Source organism: Rhodnius prolixus, unplaced genomic scaffold (genome assembly GCF_049639745.1).
Source record: "Rhodnius prolixus isolate KJV_2025 unplaced genomic scaffold, Rpr scaffold_9, whole genome shotgun sequence".
NCBI classification, from domain to species: Eukaryota; Metazoa; Arthropoda; class Insecta; order Hemiptera; family Reduviidae; genus Rhodnius; species Rhodnius prolixus.
Genome location: NW_027411604.1, coordinates 6,577,189 through 6,599,896, shown reverse-complemented (window position 1 = coordinate 6,599,896; position 22,708 = coordinate 6,577,189). Strand labels below are relative to the sequence as shown.

General features: G+C 31.5%; 3 protein-coding genes across 3 annotated transcripts; 1 reads left to right on the top strand and 2 right to left on the bottom strand.

Annotated features, from left to right (window-relative positions):
- Positions 1-2,728: 2,728 nt before the first annotated feature.
- LOC141454573 (uncharacterized) lies at positions 2,729-5,810 on the bottom strand. Its single transcript, XM_074128978.1, has 5 exons — positions 5,672-5,810; positions 5,543-5,589; positions 5,009-5,204; positions 3,667-4,421; positions 2,729-3,350 (listed from the first exon to the last, which is right to left on the bottom strand). Exons 1-5 carry the CDS (start codon positions 5,676-5,678, stop codon positions 2,961-2,963), a joined length of 1,395 nt encoding a protein of 464 aa, XP_073985079.1. The 5' UTR covers positions 5,679-5,810; the 3' UTR covers positions 2,729-2,960.
- A 288-nt stretch (positions 5,811-6,098) lies between these two features.
- LOC141454588 (MAP3K12-binding inhibitory protein 1-like) lies at positions 6,099-7,486 on the top strand. The gene is made up of 4 exons (XM_074129022.1): positions 6,099-6,238; positions 6,367-6,523; positions 6,620-6,711; positions 6,793-7,486. Exons 1-4 carry the CDS (start codon positions 6,152-6,154, stop codon positions 6,886-6,888), a joined length of 432 nt encoding a protein of 143 aa, XP_073985123.1. The 5' UTR covers positions 6,099-6,151; the 3' UTR covers positions 6,889-7,486.
- A 2,157-nt stretch (positions 7,487-9,643) lies between these two features.
- Not3 (CCR4-associated factor Not3) lies at positions 9,644-22,413 on the bottom strand. Its single transcript, XM_074128960.1, has 9 exons — positions 22,025-22,413; positions 20,454-20,686; positions 18,951-19,106; positions 17,930-18,109; positions 17,275-17,857; positions 16,065-16,451; positions 15,349-15,566; positions 13,734-13,943; positions 9,644-12,031 (listed from the first exon to the last, which is right to left on the bottom strand). Exons 1-9 carry the CDS (start codon positions 22,047-22,049, stop codon positions 11,933-11,935), a joined length of 2,091 nt encoding a protein of 696 aa, XP_073985061.1. The 5' UTR covers positions 22,050-22,413; the 3' UTR covers positions 9,644-11,932.
- Between the last annotated feature and the right edge of the window lie 295 nt (positions 22,414-22,708).

Here is a 22,708-nt window from a genome sequence, read left to right as displayed (position 1 = left end):
CCTCGTACGGGAAGAATTTGATATGTCAAATAAATACCCGTAAATTAGATGAAATTAATTTTAATATGATATTTTTATTAATTCTAAGCGTTATTTCCACTTTTCTTGTTGGCTTTTCTATTTATCATTGTTCACATATGTATATTTTTATTATTTTAGATGTTCCACAAAGCATTTTATATTTAGTTATAAAGAGCTCCTATTCACAATTTTGTCCAATGAGTTCAAAATTAAAATTATTCCTTACAGTTATAAGCTTGACAAGTTTAATTCAAATCGCATACATGAATCACTTAAATTCATAAAAGATTCTCTTTGTTTATAAGACGAATAATGCCGAAAGCCACAACTTTTTTTGACTAATTTTTTTCGCCTTCTAGAGAAGATTGATTTTATTGTGCACTGTTGTTATTTACGGCTTAATGTTTGCGGAAACCAAGACAATTCCTGTTAACTATGATCAAGAAGTAGAGGCTGCCAGTCGTAAGTAGTAAAATTAATTACAAAATTTATATGAGATAGCCAATGTTGAAATGAATTTTTCTTTCTTTCTAAGAATTCTTACTAAGATTTACTTAAAAATTACTTTTAGACCATCACGGACGAGTACACATGAAAGTGTTCAGAGGACCGTCAACACATGATCACCACCATCATTTCGCTCCTCACGGTTACTGGATCAAACAGCCGGCCGACGATCATCATCATCATTGAGAAAATATCAGTTTCTTCATTTCTCTTACTTGTAGCATCTGTAAGTGTAACTAATAAATTTAATCAAATACAAAAACATAGTTTTTTTTCTCTACCTTTAATCGATGAATTTGTTGAGGTAACGTATATGTAGGTACTGACTACATAAAACAAATTATTCAAACATTATAAGTTTAAAATATCAGTATGTTTAAAGGAAAATTGTTTGACTACGTAAGTAAATGAAAGATAGAATTTTAAATACTATCTTACAAAATTATAATTATGATAATTATCATTCTTCACTTTTAAATTATTTGTCTATAATTATAATTTTTTGAGTTACTAATTTACATTTTTTTTAGACGAATATAAATGTTGAATTAATTTACAATTTTTATGTCCTTCACATCACTTGCTCGTTTAAACTTTTCTGTTTTCCATAATAATAAAAAAATTTCTTCCTTTATTTCCATGAATGAAGTAGAATTTTAAAACAAAACAAAGTAAGAAAAAGAAAACATCGTAACTTCTAGTAATATAGCACAATTCAAAACCAGAATGAATTTTATTTACTTGAGAAAATAAACCAATAAATTGGAACGTTAATGAATACGCTACTTTGCAAGAAACTTTAATGATCGGAATACATCAAGGACAATGGCGGCTACAGAACGCCCTTAAGGGGAAGAAGTCTACAAACAATAAGCAAACCCTTCGTCAATGGTAATACCCCAATGGATATATTGACAATAAAGTAGGAGCGAAGACTGAAGCATGATTTGTCGGCAGATTGATCCATATTACCGAATAGAATCTCAAGTATTGTCAGTATTACTCCATGATTCATGCTCAAGATTGATCATGTGGCAGAATGTAAAAGGAAAAATGTTGGTCTAATTAATGACTCAACTGTCAGCTGAATTTTTTTTACTTTTATAAAGTCTGCAATAGAAACTAATTCGAATTAGAACATTTTCATTTGTTAATATATGAAAGTAATACCTTTAATCATACCCTTCTTTAGCACAAAAAATTGAAATCACTGAGAAAAAGTGGCTTAGTTCTAATCCATACTTCTATATAAGATTATCAACAAATTACCTGCAAAGCTAATATGTATTGTGGTACTGGGTTCGATTCCCGGTCTCTAGGCCTTGGGTTTTATTTATTGGTCAATAAAAGAAATTTACAGTAAAGTATGTTTGCTAGCCGCCTCCGTCCACGACAACTAATTGGTAGTTGGACGTTAAGCCCCGCCTGAAGAAATAGGCGATTTACTTTACTTTTTATCAACAATTATGGCGAGGGGTGTTGGTCTAGTGGTTGTGAAGCTTGGAACCGTAGATAGGAGATCCCCAGACCGAATCCCGCGTGTAGCTAGTTTCTGTTAATTAGAAAAATATTAATAGTAAAGTTTGTGCTTCTCTCTCCCCCAAATAAAACACTTAATTGGGACTGGGATGCCTGAAAAAGTAGGCGATTGCTTTAATTTACTTCTATAAAAACAGATCACGAAAAAGCTATATTCCCACCTAAACATAAGTTGAAACAAATTATAATTAAAATGTGAATCTACCAATTAAATATAGAATTAAGGTTCGTTGAAAATTAAGTTAAGAATAACTTTAATATAAAATAAATGTAATTTAATGTAATTTACACCTGTACCTACAGGGTACAATAGGTAAATGCGATAAGTGTATATGAATACACAGTGAAAATTAAATTTAATAATTACTTTTAAAAAATATATCAAAATTAACGAAAACATTTAGAAAAAGAGAAAAAAATTATTAAATAAAAAATTATTTTGGATCCTTAATTTTATTCATTTTCTAAATGTGGACCAGTACCCCATGTATAAATAAATCACAAAATATAGACTAAAAAATGTTAAAAAAGGTAGGTTGTTTACATAATAGAATACATCTTGTAAAATACAACGATTGTCTAATAATTACTTTAATTATAGAATTGCGATAAGAATAAAAAGACGAAACTTTACTTAATTAACATAAAATAAAAAATATGAGACCAGAAAAAATTGGGATTATTATTTAACCATCATTAAAAAATTAAATAATCATAACAAATATTAGTAAACAATTTTTTGTTAGCTTAAAGCATTGAAATTTACATTAATATTACAGACAAGATAAAAAATTCATTAAATAAAAAAAATAGCAAAGTTAATGTTTTAACTTATTTTTCACCAGCCATGAACCTTTTTTCAAATAATTTTGTTTTTGTACTTTAAACACGAACTATACATAAGAACGAATATTTATAGTTGTCTTTTTTGAATGCACAACAAGGCAGTAATCGGACACTGTTTGAATATTATACGATGATGTGTTTAACGATGTATCATATAAATGTTGACCATTGTTCACATCAAACAATGAGAACATATCTAGCCGAGCCAATGATGGACAAACGAACACGTATCTTGAGCAAATAACACTAAAAAAGTCTTTACCAGGACGTAGATATTTTGTACCACGTATCAGATTGTTCCATTTAGTTTCACCTTGTAATATTGACGTTAGACTGAATGGTTCTTGAGATAGCAGAAGAATCATACTTTTATGTAAAGCTATTCGATAAACTTTCAATGTAGTTTCTTTATATATTTGCCAGGTACTTAATTCAACCTAAAACAACAAATAAAAATAAGTTACAGTAGTATACCAGATTTACAGTTAATCGCTAGAACTAAATTAAGTCTGCGCTTCCGTATATATATATATATATATATATATATATATATATATAATTTTTAATTTTTTGGAGTTATTCACGCTCATTAGCACATTCAATTTCACTTAAAGCCTTTTACTTTATCTAAACATTGGGTCAGAAAATACTTTATTTTAGTTTCGAAGATTAGAAATAAATGCAGTAGTGCAACATTGGAATAATTAACAAAGTATATTTAAAATAAAGAGAATAAAAAAATATTTCACTTACTTGCACAACATGAGGATCACTAAAATCTTCAGATTGTAGGAAGGCAAACGATGTGGACGACATTACTAAACCTGTATAAAACAGATTTGAATGCGCACAATATGTATAAAGCAATTTTCCATCACCGTAAAACACTTGAATAGAATGCGGACATTGGACCACAATTAATTCGCCTTGTAATTCAACTGCAACCACTTGCAAAATGCCATCCATTTTTCGAAATTTTTTTGAAGTTCTATCGTAAATAATAACTACCGAGGAAGCTTGGTACCAAATATAACGACCCGCTAAGCATAATGTCCAACATCGGTTATCACTTTGATATTTTTCTATAAATTCTGGTTCTTGACCAAGTGGACACACTATTTGTAAATCAGGAATCACGGATATTTCATAATGAAATTTTCCATTGTTACACACAAATATGACAGAAATGTTACTAAATTCAACAGTAAGAACGGAAGCATTGATGCACACTCCAACTGGTTCACGCGGAATATTAAAAGGCAACGGAAGTGTTTGCAGCTGCTGTAAAGAAATTTTAGTAATATCCACAATATCGACTGCCGGGGAATCATTTGTCCAATGTACCACGGCCAAAATGTTCTGGTATACATCTACCGACGGTTTCTGCTTATCTAATGCCAACCATATATGTTTATCTTCGGCCCAGTTGGAAAGCAGCCTCATCTTTTCATGGTACAATTGTGCCCACCTGCATTTTGGTTCTAATTCACTCTTCACTTCAAGTGATTCTGAAACATGAAAATAAAATATTTCGAGGATCAATTAGGCAATCAATTGAGTTAGTCATATTAATTAGTCGCCACGGTAGCCGAGCGGTTAGTGGCGAGACCCGCAAAGCTAAGATGTATTGTGGTACTGGGTTCGATTCCCGGTCTTAGGCCTTGGATTTTATTAAATGGTTAATAAAAGAAATTTACAGTAAAGTACGTTAGCTAGTTGCCTCCGACCACGACACCTAATTGATAGTTGGACGTAAAGCTCGCCTGAAAAAATAGGCAATTACTTTACTTTACTTTACTAGTCATATTAATTATATGACTCACATGGAGTACTTTCAGCTTTACAATGTTTAGGAGACTATTCATGTTTTTAAAATATATTAAACAATGATTATAAGCTTTGTGGGATCAAACACTTCTTAAAAAATGTCCGAGTTTGATAAAAAAATTTACGGTACAACAGTTTACGTCATTATTTTTACGGAGTGGTGACGATGTGTTTTTAAAGATGAGAATTCGATGCATTTCAGACCACATAGATTGAATTTTACATGTGAATATATGGTAGCCTAATATCTTACAACATAGTAACTTACCTCTAGTAATGAATTCAGTATCTTGGCCTATTGATTCCTTTATACACAATTTTTTCCATAATAAATTAAAATTAGCTAAGTCCCTCCAGTTTTTGGATACTTTACATACAACCGACAGTTCTTTTCCTGTCAAATACGTAAAAATTTTCAGACTTAATTCTTTTGGAAGATGGGCGAGTAGATCAAATCTTGATTCCTACAAAATGAATGCAAAATATACAGAAAAATTAATTGTTTATAAATGAATTTGTTTAGTACATTTATTAGTACTTTTTCCAATGAAATCTTTGGCAATAAAAATATGTCATTAAATTTTAAATAATAAAACTGTTTTAAGACAAATTATAAGCGATACAATTAAAAAATAGATCTGTCAATAGATACCGAAAAAATTGAAAGTGGTACATAAATTTCCTCCTTTCTTTAAAACCCTTAGTATTGTATTTTTCTGGTCAGAATCTAAATTATCCTGATGATAAGGGATCAGAAACTCATCTATAGGTATATAGGTACAATGACTAATTTGGTATTCACCTGTTCTTCCTCTCGCGTTGCTGCCATTCTTGTTTTATTGTTAATCACTAATAAGAAATTAAACAATTTATAAACACATTCTGTTTAATAGAGAAAAATAACACACGACCGCTTTATCAAAAAACCTACCGGCCATTTATCAAAGTTCATTACATTGATACTAAGGATGTGTACAAGGAATAACAAGTAACATCAGTGAGAAATTCAAAGGTCTTTGTTCTTAAAACAATCATTAGTAGGTTTATGTTATAACTTCTTGAAATAAGACTGCAATGCAATGTCTTGAAGGCTCATACTTCACCAACGTGGGCTGCGAGGTTATATTCAGGCTTTAAAATCGTTAATGCCCAGATGCTCACTCAGTTATCTCATCATTTAGGCGATTCATTAAATTATAACTACAACTAAAAGATATATAAATTTTCTTCTGTCGACTGTCTACTTAGACGCATTTTCTTTAAAGTTTTTACCTGGCCAGGATCAGGAATGGAATATGTGACAGATTATTAAAATATTTTCGATATTGAACGACTTCTTGGTCTGGTTACGACAATTTTAAGTGGAAAACTTTTTTAAGATTTTCTTCCAATAAACGTTTTGACAAACGTAATGGAGGAAGAAAATAGTGAGAGTACTGATGAAGAAGATCTTAAAGCTAATCCAGAATTCGTACAAATTCTGGCTCCCTACAGTGAAGTATGTACACAGATAATGCATAAACCTGGGTTTTACTGCATGTTATTCGTAGTGCTTCTAGTAGCTAAAGAAATTTAAAATAGAACCTTATTTGCTTCCCAAAATACTAAATTTCTTTTTGATTGTAGGTCAGTTGTTGGATTTCATCGTTTATACAAGATAAACGAGAGCAAATTAATCTTCAGAATGTTCAAGACTTTTGTGTTTCACAAGAATTACGTCAGAATTGTGCGAGAATTGACGCTGTGCTAGTTAAAAGAAAAGGAACTACAAGTCATATTACAGGTTTGTATTTATTTATTTTAACGAAGTTAAAAGATGTGGCAGGAAGGTACGAAAACAACACCCTCTTTTTTAACCAGCTTTTATCACTTTTTTTAGTTAAAGACATAAAGAACTATTGCGGACCGCAGGAGAAGATAGATACCGCTTCAAATTCTGTTCAGCCAGATAAAATTATTCCAAGAAAAAAAGTAAAGCACTTGCTTATCTCGTAAAAATTTCACTTTTCCTTCAAATTTTTTTTTGTTATAGTAAATATTTTAAAATTACAGGTATTCACTTCGGAGGAAGTAAATGCAAAAATTAAGAAACTTAATTCACTCTTTGGATGTGAATCACCAACTTCAAGTTTTCAGAATAATAGTTGAGGTTCTATCCGTTATAAAAAGTTTAAACTTTGTATATAAGTTGTAAGCTCATAATTGTATAAGTACTTCTTTTTTTTTATGCCGGCGCATCGACGTCTATGGCCATTAGCGCCTATAAGTACTTAAATAAATAAAACAATATTTCCTGAAGTTAAATCAACACAACAGGCAAATTTGATTTTTTCTTAAAATAGATGTAAAGGGATCTACTTACATTTCTTAACTTATATCTAATATCATCAAAACTTATAGCTGGAAACTTGGAAACTAAGTTATATCCAGATTGTAATTAAAATTAGTCCAATAAATGAATCCCATTCGTGTTAGTTTATAGCCTTCATAGGTTTGGCAAAGGCCACAGATTGACCCTCTTCAAAATTTTTAGGAGTTTCCTGTACATTTTACCTTTGTACTTCGAAGCCTGCATCATTACAGAGTCAGTTAATGAAACAAAGACTTCCGTATTAATGATTTATATTCAAGTCTTATCGTAGCATGTAACATAATCCTGAAAAACTGAAAATACATTATGATGAAACGATCTAAAGTTATTTAGAAGGAACTATTAAATAAGTCGTACAAATTTTACAAATGAAACTAGGTATTTGTTTCTTAATCAACTGGATGTTCGAAAGCAGTTGTTACAATATATTACAGTGTATACGTTGCGTGCTTATGAATGTAAAAGTGTTTAAGAAACTATTGATCTGGCGTTTCGGTCACATTTGGTATCCTTCAGGAACTAAAAAAGAGAATGTGATTCGTTGTTCCCAGCTAACTACAAAATTTAATGTGTATTGAAACTAATTATTTGAATGAAACATAATTTGTCCTACATCATCGAAGATGCCAGAGATGTGAAATTTTAAGATAAATTTTAGTTATTTTATTCAAAAATTGTATGTTAATAAAAATAAATATTGCATTTAATTGAAAGCATAAACTTGTTTCATTTCTAGAGATGCCTTTTTAAAAAAATTATGTAAAATATCGCTATTCATTTTATCTATCCAATTTTAAAGGAAATCAAAGATTAACTTATCTCTTGTTCGCAACAGAAATGTGTCTAACCATAATTGAAAACTTGAAAGATTTTCTGTAAATCTAATCTCACGACCGATTTTACCCTAATCCTAAAGTTATGTTACAGATTTTATTACTTATAATTAGATAGTTGTAGAATTATAGCATAACTTTAGATTAGGAGTTGACCCATTTCCCCACATTTCTATGACTGCTTACAGCTTTCACTGGCTTCAAAATTTGTACTCGCTATCACATTCATAAAATGATTAGAGAAAGAAACTAATAAAAAAATAGTACTAAATACATATATACAAGAAAGAACATTTACTTATTATGAAACTTCTGAGCTGAAATCATACTTACTGTCCGAAACGCCGCACGGTATTGGTTTTAATTCCGAGGTTAAATCTTAGTTAACAATTGAATAAACAGCAGTAGGTTAATAAAACAGTTTTCAGTTATGACCCCACCTGGCAGAGAAAAGATGCGCACAATACGGTTAGTTACTTCATGGTACCGCTGTCATAGTGGATGCCTTGGCTTCTTCAGTGATTTATATAAACAACCATCAGTCTCTCTATTTCCGCAGATCAGACCGCGTAAATTTATGCAGGAATCATGTATTTAATGTTTTTATAATCAAACAATCTTTATTCACTCCGCAATTGATTAGACCATTTTTTTTTTTTTTTTTACCTTGATACTGAAGATCTAATCTCACACTAATACGGCCGTATTCAAATCAAATAGCTATACTTTTGACCACTCCAAACATTTATATCAATATTTAAGGATACTATTGAAGGATATTAGTATAATACTGAATGTGCTGGGTTCGCTAGCCCCCTTACACTCTGGCGATCTAGTCCCGCCTCCGATGAAGACCTAAGGGTTTAATGGACTGCAGTAGTTCCTCCAAGCATTCGAGGGATGAACAGCAAGAAATGCAAAAAGAACAAAAAACAATATTATTGACAAAAATTTGTATTTAAAATGAGGTTATCACCAATTTTCATTGCTTAGTTTCACATAGCAACTTTTTTAATATATATATATATATATATATCTTTATTTATTTGTACATAAGAAAGACAAAATGTCCACCCCTGGGACATATTTTTTTCAAAAAAACAAAAAAAAAAAGAAAAGAAAAAATAGCCTTAGCCAAACCTGGAAAAAAGAGTTTTTTCCAGACGAAAAAATATAATATATCACTTAGGTACTATAACTAGAGTTTACAAGGATTTATTTGACTAAGGTTATTTTCTTTTCTTTATATATATATATTTTTTATTTATTTTATCTTTGAGATCATACATAAACTGCAATACATTTTGACAAATTGCACCCATCAATTAAAAAAAAAAAAAAAATTACTCAAAATAGTAATAAATGCTATAATCTGTACGGAATGATGGTTCTAAAGAAAAAAGTTGAACAAATATTTTTTCAAACAATCAGCATGAAAATATCATTCTAATTTTGTAAAATATACACATATATTGATACAGGAACACAGGAAAAATGATATTTTCATACAATTTATATATTTAAAAGAAAAAAAGAAAGAAAAAAGAACATTATGGGAAATCAATATGGAGTTTGAGCAATTTTTTGCTTTTTTTTTTTTTAAATACATTTTGAGTTTCATAAGTGTTTTATTGATTTTTAAAAGTTGAAGCACTATTAAAAACATAAGAGTAAATTTTTTGTTTTTTTTTGGAAGCAGGAAACTTATTTTTTGTTTTGCGTGTGAGTTTCATGTTAGTATTAGAAATCTTAAACAGTAGTGGAAGCATCTTTTAAAGACTAGTTAAAAGTATACAATATATATTTGTTTAAGTATGTCCTGGCTCATTCATTTTTTATATTATTAGTATTTATAATTTATACAAGCCTAAACTAAACACTGACATCCCATTATGTGTTTCCAATTATAGAAAATATACTTTTATAATACACACCTCAAATATTTTCTTTCAGCGTATTTTTCACACTGACTGAAATGATCCAATTTTTTTTTTCAGTCCCAGGGGCAAATCTACTGCCATGACCCCTGTAGTAACTACAATTAAACTATGAGAACTTAAACCCCTCCACAAATTAAAAAAAAAAATTATTTCATATGGTTGCATATATACACAATACTTAACTATCAAGCAGAGGTCCAATCTGTCTTTTCTCAATTAAACAAAAATAATAATAAATATTTAACTAAATACATAAACATTTTAGTCTCCTTTTTAAAAATTAATATTTACACACTATGTTTTACGTTTTATATGGAAGAAGACTATAAATTACTTAATTTCTCTGTAAGTAAATTAAAAATTAAGTCTTACCCTCACTTAAAATGTTTAAAAATTAATGTGTAAGTTTATGTTGCTTTATTTGTGAAGCCTGATTTCATTTTCTATTTTTAAATAAAGTTATTAATATTTTTGTAGAGAATGTAAAAACTTCACAGTTTTTAAGTTGTTGGATTGGATGATTTTATTCAATCTATCCTCTAACGATGTTCAAAGTCAATCAACCACTTTCTTGACTGTATAAATAAAATGTTTGTTAAACTCAAACATAAACCTTGCACAAAGAGAATTGTGAGTTCAGAGAAACTAAGCTGAAGATAAACTATTTAAGGAGGGTATTCTTCTGTTACACTGCGGACGTCTGGGATCACAGAAAACAAGACCAACAGATGACTAAAAGGGCTTACAAGATCCATGAAGAACAACAAGTTGGTAAGAATAAAAATGAGCGTCTATGGTAAGACATGACAATTGGAGAGAACTATTCAACAAGGCAACCTATTAAGTCTTTTGGTGGTTTAACCCACGTGCATAGATTACATAGGTCGTGATCAACATGATGCACGCAAGTGTTGGAACGCAGGAATGGTTCAGTACAAGAAATTGGAATGATGGCTTTTGTCTGAAAACTGTGCAAACATAATATTTAGCCGGAGATGAAATTTAGTAAAAACAAATCATGTTAATCGACTTAAGAAATGTTTTTTCATTGGTTAACTTTGAACACACTGCTTGAAGTCTACATCCCATTTTTAACTAACAAATAATTTCAAGCAATTTAAGGGGCAAAAATGTCATTAATACGAATTTTGAATTTTTAAGTTTCTCAAAACTGATCCATTTTTGGAAAAAAATAAATAAAAATAAAAACAAAATAGTAATAATAAATGCTTTTTGTACCATGTATAAATATATATATACACACACACACATATATATATATTTTACAAATTAACAACATAATTAAAAAAGAAGTACGAAACTATATTTTATACACAAATTTTCATAGCAAAAAATTATATAACATAGATGATCTATGGGAGGGAAAGAAAGCACTACTAAATCCCTTTTCTCTCTCTCTCTCTATACAAATTTAAATATATACAATTTTTTTTTTTTGTCAAAGTATTTAGAGTGCTTTTATTAAAATTAAAAAAAAACAAAAATACTGAAAAAAACCAACAGTTTTTTCTTGGACCTCTACAAGTGTGAAAATATTGCAAAAAACCTTTATTGCACGAACACACACCAAACCAAAAGAGGGGGAAAATTAACAAAACTAATTAAGATTTCTTTCTCCCATATGTTTTTAAACAAAATACTTTGTACAGTTTCATTTCTTAATATATTTTTTTTTGACTTTAGATTTTTTTTTATTACATTTAATTACAAATTTCTATATAATGTTTTCTTTACAAGGTACAGGTGGTTATTGGTGTATGTAAGGCATTCCAACTTTTTAGTTTTTTTAAACACCAAAGTGGGTGTATTTTTTAAACCAAGAAATAATAACTAGTGACAACCGCACTTTAAACACAAACATCCGGATTCTCACTTATCTTACCCACTTAAGTGACAACCATTCTTTTTATTTTTTATTATTTTTTTTTTATTTTTTATTTTTTTTAATTGATTTTATTTATTTATTTTTTATTAAAAAAAAAATTCTATACAATATATATCACTCGGGACGTGTGTGGCACGGTATATCAGTTGAGGTCTCTATCCTCTAAGTACTTGTATTCAAATGTGAATCCTTCTTTCTTCCTTTGTCCCCATTTTTCATAATCAAAGTAAATATACGTCCCCTGAAAGAAAGAAAGTTTGATTATATTATAACTTACAAGAACAAAAAAAATGTGGATTGAGCAAAAAAAAAAAGATAGCTTTTTAATTAAATAATAATAAAAATTCTCCTCTTAACAGATGAATTCGGTGGGCAGAGAATTTGAAACTACTTATACGAGGGTCGTTTGAAAAGTCCGTGCAAAAATAAAAACTACTTAATTTTTTGGGGTAAACCTTTTTTATTTGTCAACATAGTCTCCTTTTAGGCTTATACACTTCGTCCAACGCTGCTCTAGTTTGTTGATCCCTTCCGAATAATAGGATTTGTCCAAGTCTGAAAAATAGCCATTCGTTTCTGCAATCACCTCCTCGTTTGAATAAAATCTTTTTCCCGCCAGCCATTTCTTCATATTGGGGAACAAATAGTAGTCCGAGGGAGCCAAGTCTGGAGAATAGGGGGGATGTGAAACGAGTTGGAACCCTATTTCCATTAACTTTGCGACCACAACTGCTGAGGTGTGAGCTGGTGCGTTGTCGTGATGGAAAAGGACTTTTTTGTGGGCCAATCGTGGGCGTTTTTCTTGCAGCTCGGTTTTCAAACGGTCCAATAACGATGAATAATATGCACCTGTAATAGTTTTACCCTTTTCCAGATAGCCGATGAGGATTATTCCTTGCGAATCCCAAAAGACAGTCGCCATAATCTTTCCGGCCGAAGGAACGGTCTTCGCCTTTTTTGGCGCAGATTCCCCCTTGGTAACCCATTGTTTAGATTGTTCTTTGGTCTCAGGAGTGTAGTGATGTATCCATGTTTCATCTACAGACGAAACATGCTTAAAGTCCTGCGGATTCTTTTGGAACAGCTGCAAACCGTCCTTGCAACACTTCACACGATTTCGTTTTTGGTCAAAGTGTGAGCAATCGCGGCACCCATCTTGCGGATAGCTTTGTCATGTCCAAATGTTGATGCAAAATATTATGTACCCGTTCATTCGAGATGCCCACAGCACTAGCAATCTTACGCACCTTCACTCTTCTGTCATCCATCACCATATCATGGATTTTATCAATGATTTCTGGAGTAGTAACCTCAACAGGGCGTCCAGAACGTTCAGCGTCACTTGTGCCCATATAGCCACTCCGAAAATTTTGAAACCACTTATAAACTGTTCTAATCGAAGGTGCAGAGTCACCATAATGTTTATCAAGCTTCTCTTTAGTCTCCTGAGGCGTTTTGCCTTTCATAAAGTAGTGTTTAATCAACACACGAAATTCTTTTTCGTCCTTTTTTTGAAAATCACTCGACTTCCTCGATTCAAACGAATGCCAAACACAAAAAAATAGACCGATCTGGCTGAAACTTGGTGTGTGTTCTTCCAAGAGATGCTACTAACTAAACATAACCTCGATACGCGCCAGTAGTGCTATCTCTCTGACTTTGCACGGACTTTTCAAACGACCCTCGTAAGTAGTTTCAGTAGTAGAAAACTATCGTTTTCGCATAGTTTGCTTCTGAACATGCAGCACCAAAACAAAAAGTTTATGGAACTACTTAAAGACGTTAGGTATTTTGAATAAGTGTATGGTATCGACATGTTTTCCAACATAATTCTTTCCCAGGTTTAATTTTGTTTAATCTCGACGTAATCTCTTATCTCCCTACATATCAAGAGGTAAAAGAAAATCCGAATTTAAATAAAAATACTTCAAAAAAATGATTACCTGCTCATATTCTTCGTTGATGAGCTTGGGCTCTTCATGCCGTTGAAACCACATCATATATTTTGTATGGAACCTCCAGGATTGCTTTTTGAGAGCTTTTGCTGCCAGGTACTGTGCTTTACTTCCTTCCATATAATAAAATATGAAAAATAAGGTTTCAGTTGATAACCTCTGAAAGAATTCCAAGGTATCAGAATGTGCGAGAGGAACCTGTAACAAAATTTAATGTTTTTATTGTACATATATCCTCAATTATTATTAATGAATTAATGAAATTTAACCATAATATTGGTGGAATAAAAGAAAATATAATGATTAAACGTTTGAAATGAATATAAGGTATGTAAAAAAGATATATAATTTTTTTCTTTCCACTTTTGAAGAATTTTAACCGGAATTACACGTTTAAGGCCTCCTGAGTCCGAAAGAATGTTTTCAAAACTTTGCTAGTATGCCTATCTGAAACAAGAATCCATATAACGCGAACACGGAAACCTTAATGAGTTATAATCTGATATTTGGGGTTTAGGCGTCACCTTGAGGCCTAACCATTAAGTTTTCGCTAAGCCAACCGAAAGTGCGATTGCTTCAATTGTAGTAGATTTTTAAATGGCATTAAAAATACAAAATAACTAATAAAAGGAGTTTTTCTCTTCCTAGGAGTTTCTAGCTCAGTGTTCTATGATCAGAGAACAATGTCCAGTAGCCGGCAGTGTACTAAAGAAAGCCCCGGATGCTAATAACCACAGATGTTGACGCGCTTCAATTAGCAAAATAAATTAAATAAAATCTTATAAGCAGAGTTGGTCCCCACATGAAATGAGCTCAAACGTTGCATTTTTGTAAAAAATAAATAAAAAGATTACTAGTGACAAAAAACAGTAATAAACTTCTATATTAAAAAAAAAAGGTTCGATAATAAAATCTACCATAATGCTGCGTGCAAATGTAGTTATTCTTTTCCCTTCAGACATCATCGTAACAAAATAATTATAAATCCACCGTAAACATATGATATAATATAATCATAAAACGAAATTACAATACATAATCGTAAATGACTATAAATTATTATATACCTTTAATAGGTTTCTATAAATTTTCTCTCAACTATGCGGCTAACTTCTCTATTAAAGCATGAATCTTTGCATCGAGATCCCAAGGAACATCAAGATAAAATTTCGAATCCATTGACATCTTGTTCATGAAAATTCACGCGCTATTAAATAATGTTTTTTTTCATCATACATATAAATCTGAATTACGTGCTCCATGGACCAAAGGAAGTCCGAACATTCTCGAACTACATGAAAAAGTTACAAAGTTTTTCGGCCTAGTTCACAACCTAACGGAAAAACGAACATCAATGCGGATACGCATTTATTTCTTCATTTATTTAAAATTATTCGTGACGAATTATATGCACTAAGGCGCACTTCTACACGAACTATGAAAATGAGCAGAAGTTTAGTTTCTTCCAATTATTATTATTAGTTATTTAATATGAGAAGTGGCAAAAGATAGTTGCCTGCATGATTATAAAGAACTTTTTATTTTCAAGAAGAATATCTTGTGACGATAAGAAATTAAGCATGAATATTGAATGTTTAATTACCTGATGATAATATACTGGGGTATGACAGGGTGTCCTAGGCAAGTACTGTCTGACCCGTTCACTATCCGCAGGATGTGGCATATGATAATACGCTGCCTCCATCATTTGGAATTGACACTGATGTTCTTTTTGTAGAGGCACAGGGCCAAGTGGAGCAACTCCTAATAGTGGAGGAATTTGGGCTTCGCCAGTATTATTGGATTTATTTTCATATGTACCTGAAATAAATTCTTAGTTATGTCAATGGTGAAGTTTTGATGAATGAAAACCATATAGATCTGTTAGCGAAGATCATGTAAGTGGCAACTCAAAACTTTCAGACTCCAATAGGATTTGTATAGCTTAAGCTCTATAATAAGTAATTAAATGCGGCCTGAATTCAATACCTGCGGTTCCTGGAAGACCAAGTATTACAACTATCTCAGCTGTTGGTAGCAACTATAACGAGGCTTCAAAAAACGTAAAATGAAAGAAAAATAAAGTGAAATTCTGTCATCCTGTTGCGTAACGTAATAAATAAATTCCGGAGGCTAAGAATGTCTATATTATTTTGAAGCAATTTGAGGAAAAATATAAGAAGAAAATTCCGAAATGTATAAAACTGTTGGAGACTGATCTAAATAGTTTTATTTCAACTAAAACTAAATTTTTAGTAAGAAAGTGAAAAAACTTTGGTTTGACAAAACTTACTTTTTAACGTTATTAAATATACTTACCAGGTCTAGTTGGTTCGGAGGTAGTAATGTCCAGGCCGGCACGATCGATTACTTGTTGGGCAATTGATTTGAGAGTTGATAATGAAGGCTGATCAGAGGATGTAGTTACGGATGTAGAAGTGCTAGATACAACAGATGTGATGCTGGGCGCAGGTGGAGGAGTCGGTGGGGTGACCGGAGCGGGCGAAGGTGCGCTGCTCACAGATGAAGGAGGTGAGGATGAAGATTCTCCACCGGAATTATTGTTCATCATTGGCGGAACAGGAGTGGATGATAAGGGGCCTCCAATAGTTTCCCTTCCGCCACCAGACAAACCGCTAGTACTATTGTTCACACTGTTGGACTGTTCAGTGCTGTTCGAAACACCATTCTCCGCTCCAGTTTGATCTGATATTCAAGCAGAACAATTAATACTTGTAAAGTTGCGTCTTTAAATGAATGGACGATACTTACTATTTATATAATAAGAGCAAAACAAATGAAGGAATGAGTAAAGTTTTTTTTATCAAGTTTAAGTATCTGGACTTTGTTTATTTACTAAAACTTGGCTGTGAATATTTTATCTTTCATAAGAATGAAAAATAACGAAAAGTTGGTGATTCTAAGACATTTGAAAAAAGGGATTTTATGCAAAGAAAATTTGTTATTTTAAACAAAATGAGGTGCTGAATAATCCGCCTACTCAATGTTGCTTTTAAAAAGTAGGTAGATTTGAAACTCAGACCGAATCTGTGGAGTTTTCACCAAGCAAACACCTATGAACTACATCAGTACTACGACATCTCTAGTCCACTCTACACCGGCTTTACAGTCTAGGAAAAGAAAAAACGGCATTCAAAACCATGCTCTAACTCCGGCATAACCACAATGCTATTTAGAAACTTGCCTTGAAAACCCACTGATGATTATTTAATCAATTGATAGTCACTTTTTTTTATGTAACGTGAATCTACCTGAGTAAACCAGATTGCAATGGTCTAGCAGCTGGATGAATATATATGCATATAGTTATATCCACCATGGATTATTCCAAGTGGCAACATTGTTGATTTCCACTTCTATTACGAATGATTGAAATATAGGTATATGCCTCTGGTGGAGGTTGGTATGTAGGCTTTCACAATAGAAATTTTTTTATCATATAATACAGAGGTCAACAAACATTGACGGAACGGAGTAAAAGAAAGTTAGAATACATAAATCTGCTTACTTGAATGTTTATTATGTTGGGCGGTAACTGCAGCGAAATTGCTGGCATGGGTGTTGGTAGCGACTGGAACGGAAACCGAAGCTTGTGTCCCCGAAGACGGTGAACAATTGTTAGGTGTAGAGAACGACGTAGATTTATTATTATTACTAGAATTAGTAGTACTGTTTGAATTAGAAGATCCTTTTCCTGTACCACTGTTCGTACTGTTACAGTTTAGGACGGAAGAAGTATTGTTACTCGCCCTCACTGCCATTGGTTTGACTACAACCTTCTGAGGTATTTGATCTGAATTCCGCCTTTTTTCCTCATTAGAACTGTTGTCGCTGGAGTGATTATGTGTTGGAGCGGATGAAGGCGGCATTATTGTTTGACTTCCGGATAGCGGCGGTGATGGGGGAGGAGACGAGGTTATACTGGTCGGTGTACCATTACTATCTGTTGTCGCCGAAGACGGTTGACCAACACCAGATAATTCTATGTCATCCAAACCAATTATATCGTCGTAGATATATTCATTACCCTCAAAATCAGGATCTTGCGATGATTCAATGTAGTATTCAACATCATCTTTAATTCCTTTTATCTAAAAGGAACAACAAAAAATAAATATCATTTCAATTAAAATAGTTAAAGCTGCAAGAAATTGTTTTCCTACCTGACTCACTTCAACCGACAGATTATCTAACATACGCAAAAGAGTTTCCAGTTTTCTAATATGATACCTATGTTTTTCCACTTTTGCTTTCAGTTCATCCATTCTATCTTGCTTGTCTTTATCAAGCCTTTTCTTTTTACCCGCAAGGAGCGATTCAATCTCAGACTCAAATTGATCAAGCTGAAAAAAATGTTGTATTATTGGTTTCTCCAGGCACAAAAACTGGAAATTATCTAGAAAGTCAGGATTAAAAACAAGGTTGAGTTGGGGAGTGAGACAATGCAAGATCTTTGAAGAATGCTGTAGACAAGAATATTCACAGATATCGAGAACTATTAAAATTGACACAACCTTCGTCAGAATGACGCTTTTTCCAGTTTTTTATTTAATATATTCCTTAAAAGGACATTAGGGATTCAAATTAAATAAGTACATGGATAATGTAATTGCAATTAATATTCAGTAAGTTGTCATATATTTTCCTACAATATTGACTTAATAGATTGAAAGTTAACCTTCAAGAACCTTTAAAGTTACAGAGACCTCAACAACAAGAATGAAAATAAAAACAAGTTTATGCAATAGATTATTATGCACAATAACCATTTGAGAACAAAGGAGTCAAAAAACCCATTTTAACATACGGCACATTATGAGTAACTTCTTACCACAGCGAATATGATGGATTAGGAATTTTTGAAAGGCAAGCGCTAAGTCGCAAAAGGGTCAACTTAGAGGAAAATGAAATGTTAGAGAATGTCTCATAGTGCATTACGTGCAGATAAGTAAGCAAAGCTAGGAGATTATGTACAACTTATGGAGATAATTCATAAATTCATAACGTAAGAAAGATAGTTCTTACAGTCAGTTTGTAAAAGAAAAATAGGTAGGGCAAAAAAAAATCCCGACCGAGTAAGTAAGATAGAACAATATATTCCTAAATGACAAGGCTCAAGCTAAGCTTTAGTGCCAGGTATGTTTGTATGTGAGTAAATGGCATTTACACATTAAAATTAAATACCTGCAAATTTAAAGCATCAATCGATTGTATCAACCATCCACTTATTTCTTCTTTTTCTTTTTGAGCGGGATCCATTTTTTGTGCAGCACCTAAACCTTCTTTGGAATAAGCTTTTGTTTTCGTCTCACGCTCCACTACTTTAAATCTTTCCATTTGCTGTAATTTCATTAATATTATGTAAATAAATTCATAACTTCAACTTAATTTGTATTAATATAATTTAAACAAGACTTTATTTAATTGAGACCTGTTAAAAATTATGAATATCTACATCAGCTAGACATTTTTTGCATAATTTTATTTAGCCGGGCATCTTAAGAATATAGTAAGGATTGTGAAATGTAATAAAGATTAACGTTAACCAATAATAACCAATTTTAAACAGATAAGTAAGAAGCTTACATTAAATACATTGATAATGGAATGTATTTTTGTATTAACAATGAAATACGAAGCATAATAACGGTCTACGTACATTGCGTTAAGAACATTATTTTGAAGGCAAATTATAAAGAAACAACTGCAAACCAAAACGATTGCTCAATAAGAAAACTGTTAGTTACAAAAGCAATATAAAAATAAACTTCAAGAAACTTTTAGCTAGTACTTTTTAATTTTGTCTTGCCAAAATTTTCATTAGGCGCGATTGCGTACTCCATATTTTGGAACTACATTTAGCAATTTTTTGTTTTGATGCTGAAATTTGTTAGTGCCACTTCCTAAATTTTTCGTACCGTTTTTTTTTTTTTTACCTTACTCCGCCCACGTTTGTATCTATCTAAGATCTGCATGCTTTTCATTTCCACTTTTTAGTCAACACTACATCTATGTGTCAAGACTGATTTCTAATTTTGGTGATCCAGACTCGGATCTTTTTCTCTTGACATCTAAGGTTTAGATGTCATTAGATAAGGTTTAGATCCCTTTCCGTTACTTATTTTAAACCACAACTGTGATTCATTTTTCCATTCAGAATCTATCTGATTCCCAAAAAGGAAGACAAAAAAGCTATGCTTGTGTTTACTGCTCTACCTAATTTATAAATTAAAAGGATTTGAACATTAGGGAAAACAATTTTTTTTCCTAGTAACCAGTTAAACTGTAAAATCGTTTCCTCGGTTTACGAGTTCAACAGAAAGGATGAATAACTTTTGAAGCGTTCCTGGACCACTAAGGTGTATGGTTAAAAGGAAGGGTGGTTATTTACTTATTTATTATTTCAAAAAAGTTCAGAGCAATCCACGTCCTGCATTTGTGGTTCGGAAGCGAATCTCAAGACTTACCAAAGTAATCAGTCGAAAATATGGAGTTCTTGAAGATAAAGAGAATGTAAAGCTAGTTATTTTAACTCAAAAAAGGAACAGAGACAGCAAAGAAGAAAATCTAAGTGAATAGCACTACCTAACAAAGCGGAAGAATCCAATTTTTGTTTTATTTGTACCCGATTCTAAGACCAACAGAAATAATTCAACTTTTTAATCAAATATTGTTCTCAATACATACCGTTTCAATAAGCTTTCTGTATTCTAACAGAGCACTTTTATCCTTGATTTCGGCTGAGGCAATCCAACTTTTGATCTGGTCGCGCAACCTCTGCAATTTCTTGATTTCCTTCTTAAGGTCTGCTTCATACTTTTCTTTTTGATTGCTATTTGTAGCATTATGAACTTTCTGCCAAATATCTTCAAATGTTTCTACACCCTCCGTCACCTTTTTGAGACACCTCTCAATTTCACCTTAAAATGAATAAATACTTTTAAAACTTTTGATTTTAAATAATTAATTTATTTAAAAAGAAATAATATGAAACCAGCTACTTGAATATGTTTAAGAAAATCACAGAATAAATCATGTTAAGGACCTTATTTCCGTTAACGATTGCTTATTGAACGTTCATTCGTTTTGAAATCTTTAAATTTTAATAATTTAATGTCTGTTTAAGATGCAAATAATTTATTTATTTAATTATTTTATATTGATCGTGGCTAGTAAAAAACATAGAAATTCTGGTATTCCCTCTATTAAACCAGCAGGAAGATGTAATAATTTCATTCTTATGGTTGGGCATAAATAAAGAGGGAAAACGATTAATTTTTTACAGACTTAAAAAAGATCATGAATGTAATCATTGACATTACAATGGCTTCTGGTATGTTGTTTCATTAATACACACTGTTAACTTCAAACTATCTGGCTGAAGTGAACTTAAATTGAAGTAGTAACTATTAAAATTTCCCGAACTTGGTTAGAATAAAATGGTCAGCGACAGAACTTAAAGAAGTAAGAGGTTTAACCACTTCTAACTCTTTAGAAAGTCGACATCTACAAGTTTGAAGAGTACTAGCACCAAATGAAAAGATACATTATTTACCAACAATAATTCTTTTAACTTGAAAGATATTAACGCAGACACGATAACTAAACAGAACCTCAAACAATCAATGAGAATAATTTAAAACAAAAAAAAACGCAGAACTCTCTTAAATTACTTTGGGCGTCTGATTTACACTTAATAAGAGTAACCTTAACTTCCTAATCGAATCATTAACATAAACATTACTCTCATTGAACTTATTTAATTTTAATGCTTAAAAGGAGCTAACATTCAAATGACCTAGGTAATATTTAGGCAAATTTAATGGTTTGGTCACTGAGAATATGATCAGAAGCGAAAACTACTAACAGAGGCTATAAAAATCCTTTTTGTCAACAGAACACTGCAACATAAATAATAACGCATCTTTGACATTTGGTTATATATTTTCAGGCCAAAACGAAAAACACATCACTAATAAAATTAATATTAGGGCAATAAACTAATTTTGGGAAAAATATTGAATAGAAATATGTCAAGCTCTAGGTCAAGATAGGTTAATTTGACTTTTAAAAAACAAAATTGATGGATATTTTCGAAGAACTTAAAAACGATTCCCTTCATAGTGAGGGAAAAGAACACAAAACAATTCATCTCAAAATGCAAACAATATTATGAAAAAGCTACCATTTTAATTTAGTAACAAATAAATACCAAGTGAAGAGGTCAATTAGGAAATAACGGTGTTTTTTTTTCTTACCTTGCAACTTTCTAGTAGCAGCCATAGCTATGAAAACATATATGAAGATTTTTCAGACATAGTATATAAATATAAGATAAAACAAGTGTAAATGTAAATATTATTTCTCTCTTTAACTCGGGCTTAAGCTTTGTCCATTAACAACAAGATGGCACCCAATAAACCTATTCGATCAAAAAAAAAGGAGGGGATGCTGCCCCTACCATACGTAAAGTTAAATTTAGTAAGCAAGACTTTTAATTTTTAAAACCAAGAAAAGTGATAAATAAACTTAGCAACTGTGCAATGTTTGAAAATCAAATCGTGTGTTTTTTGGATTAAATTAATAAATGAAACAATTAGTTTTTTTAATTTGATATTATCAAGCACATGCGGATTAACTGCGCAATCGCTAGTAATGCAGTTACTACCCTATAACATAAACAAAGCCAGCTGTTGCAAATTTGAATTGCTGGACCAGCTGCGTCTGTAAAGGTTCATGCCCCATTAAGATTACAATTTTATCACTATGATGTGTGATACGAAGAAATATTGCTTTTGTTTACAGGCGTACGAAGGACTCCGTAGTATTTATCACCAATTCAAATTTAAAAATTTTCATTGCCTGAGTATCAAACCGTAAAAGAAATTTATTACTGAAATTTTATATTTTATTAAGCAAATCGAATAATTAAATAAAATAAA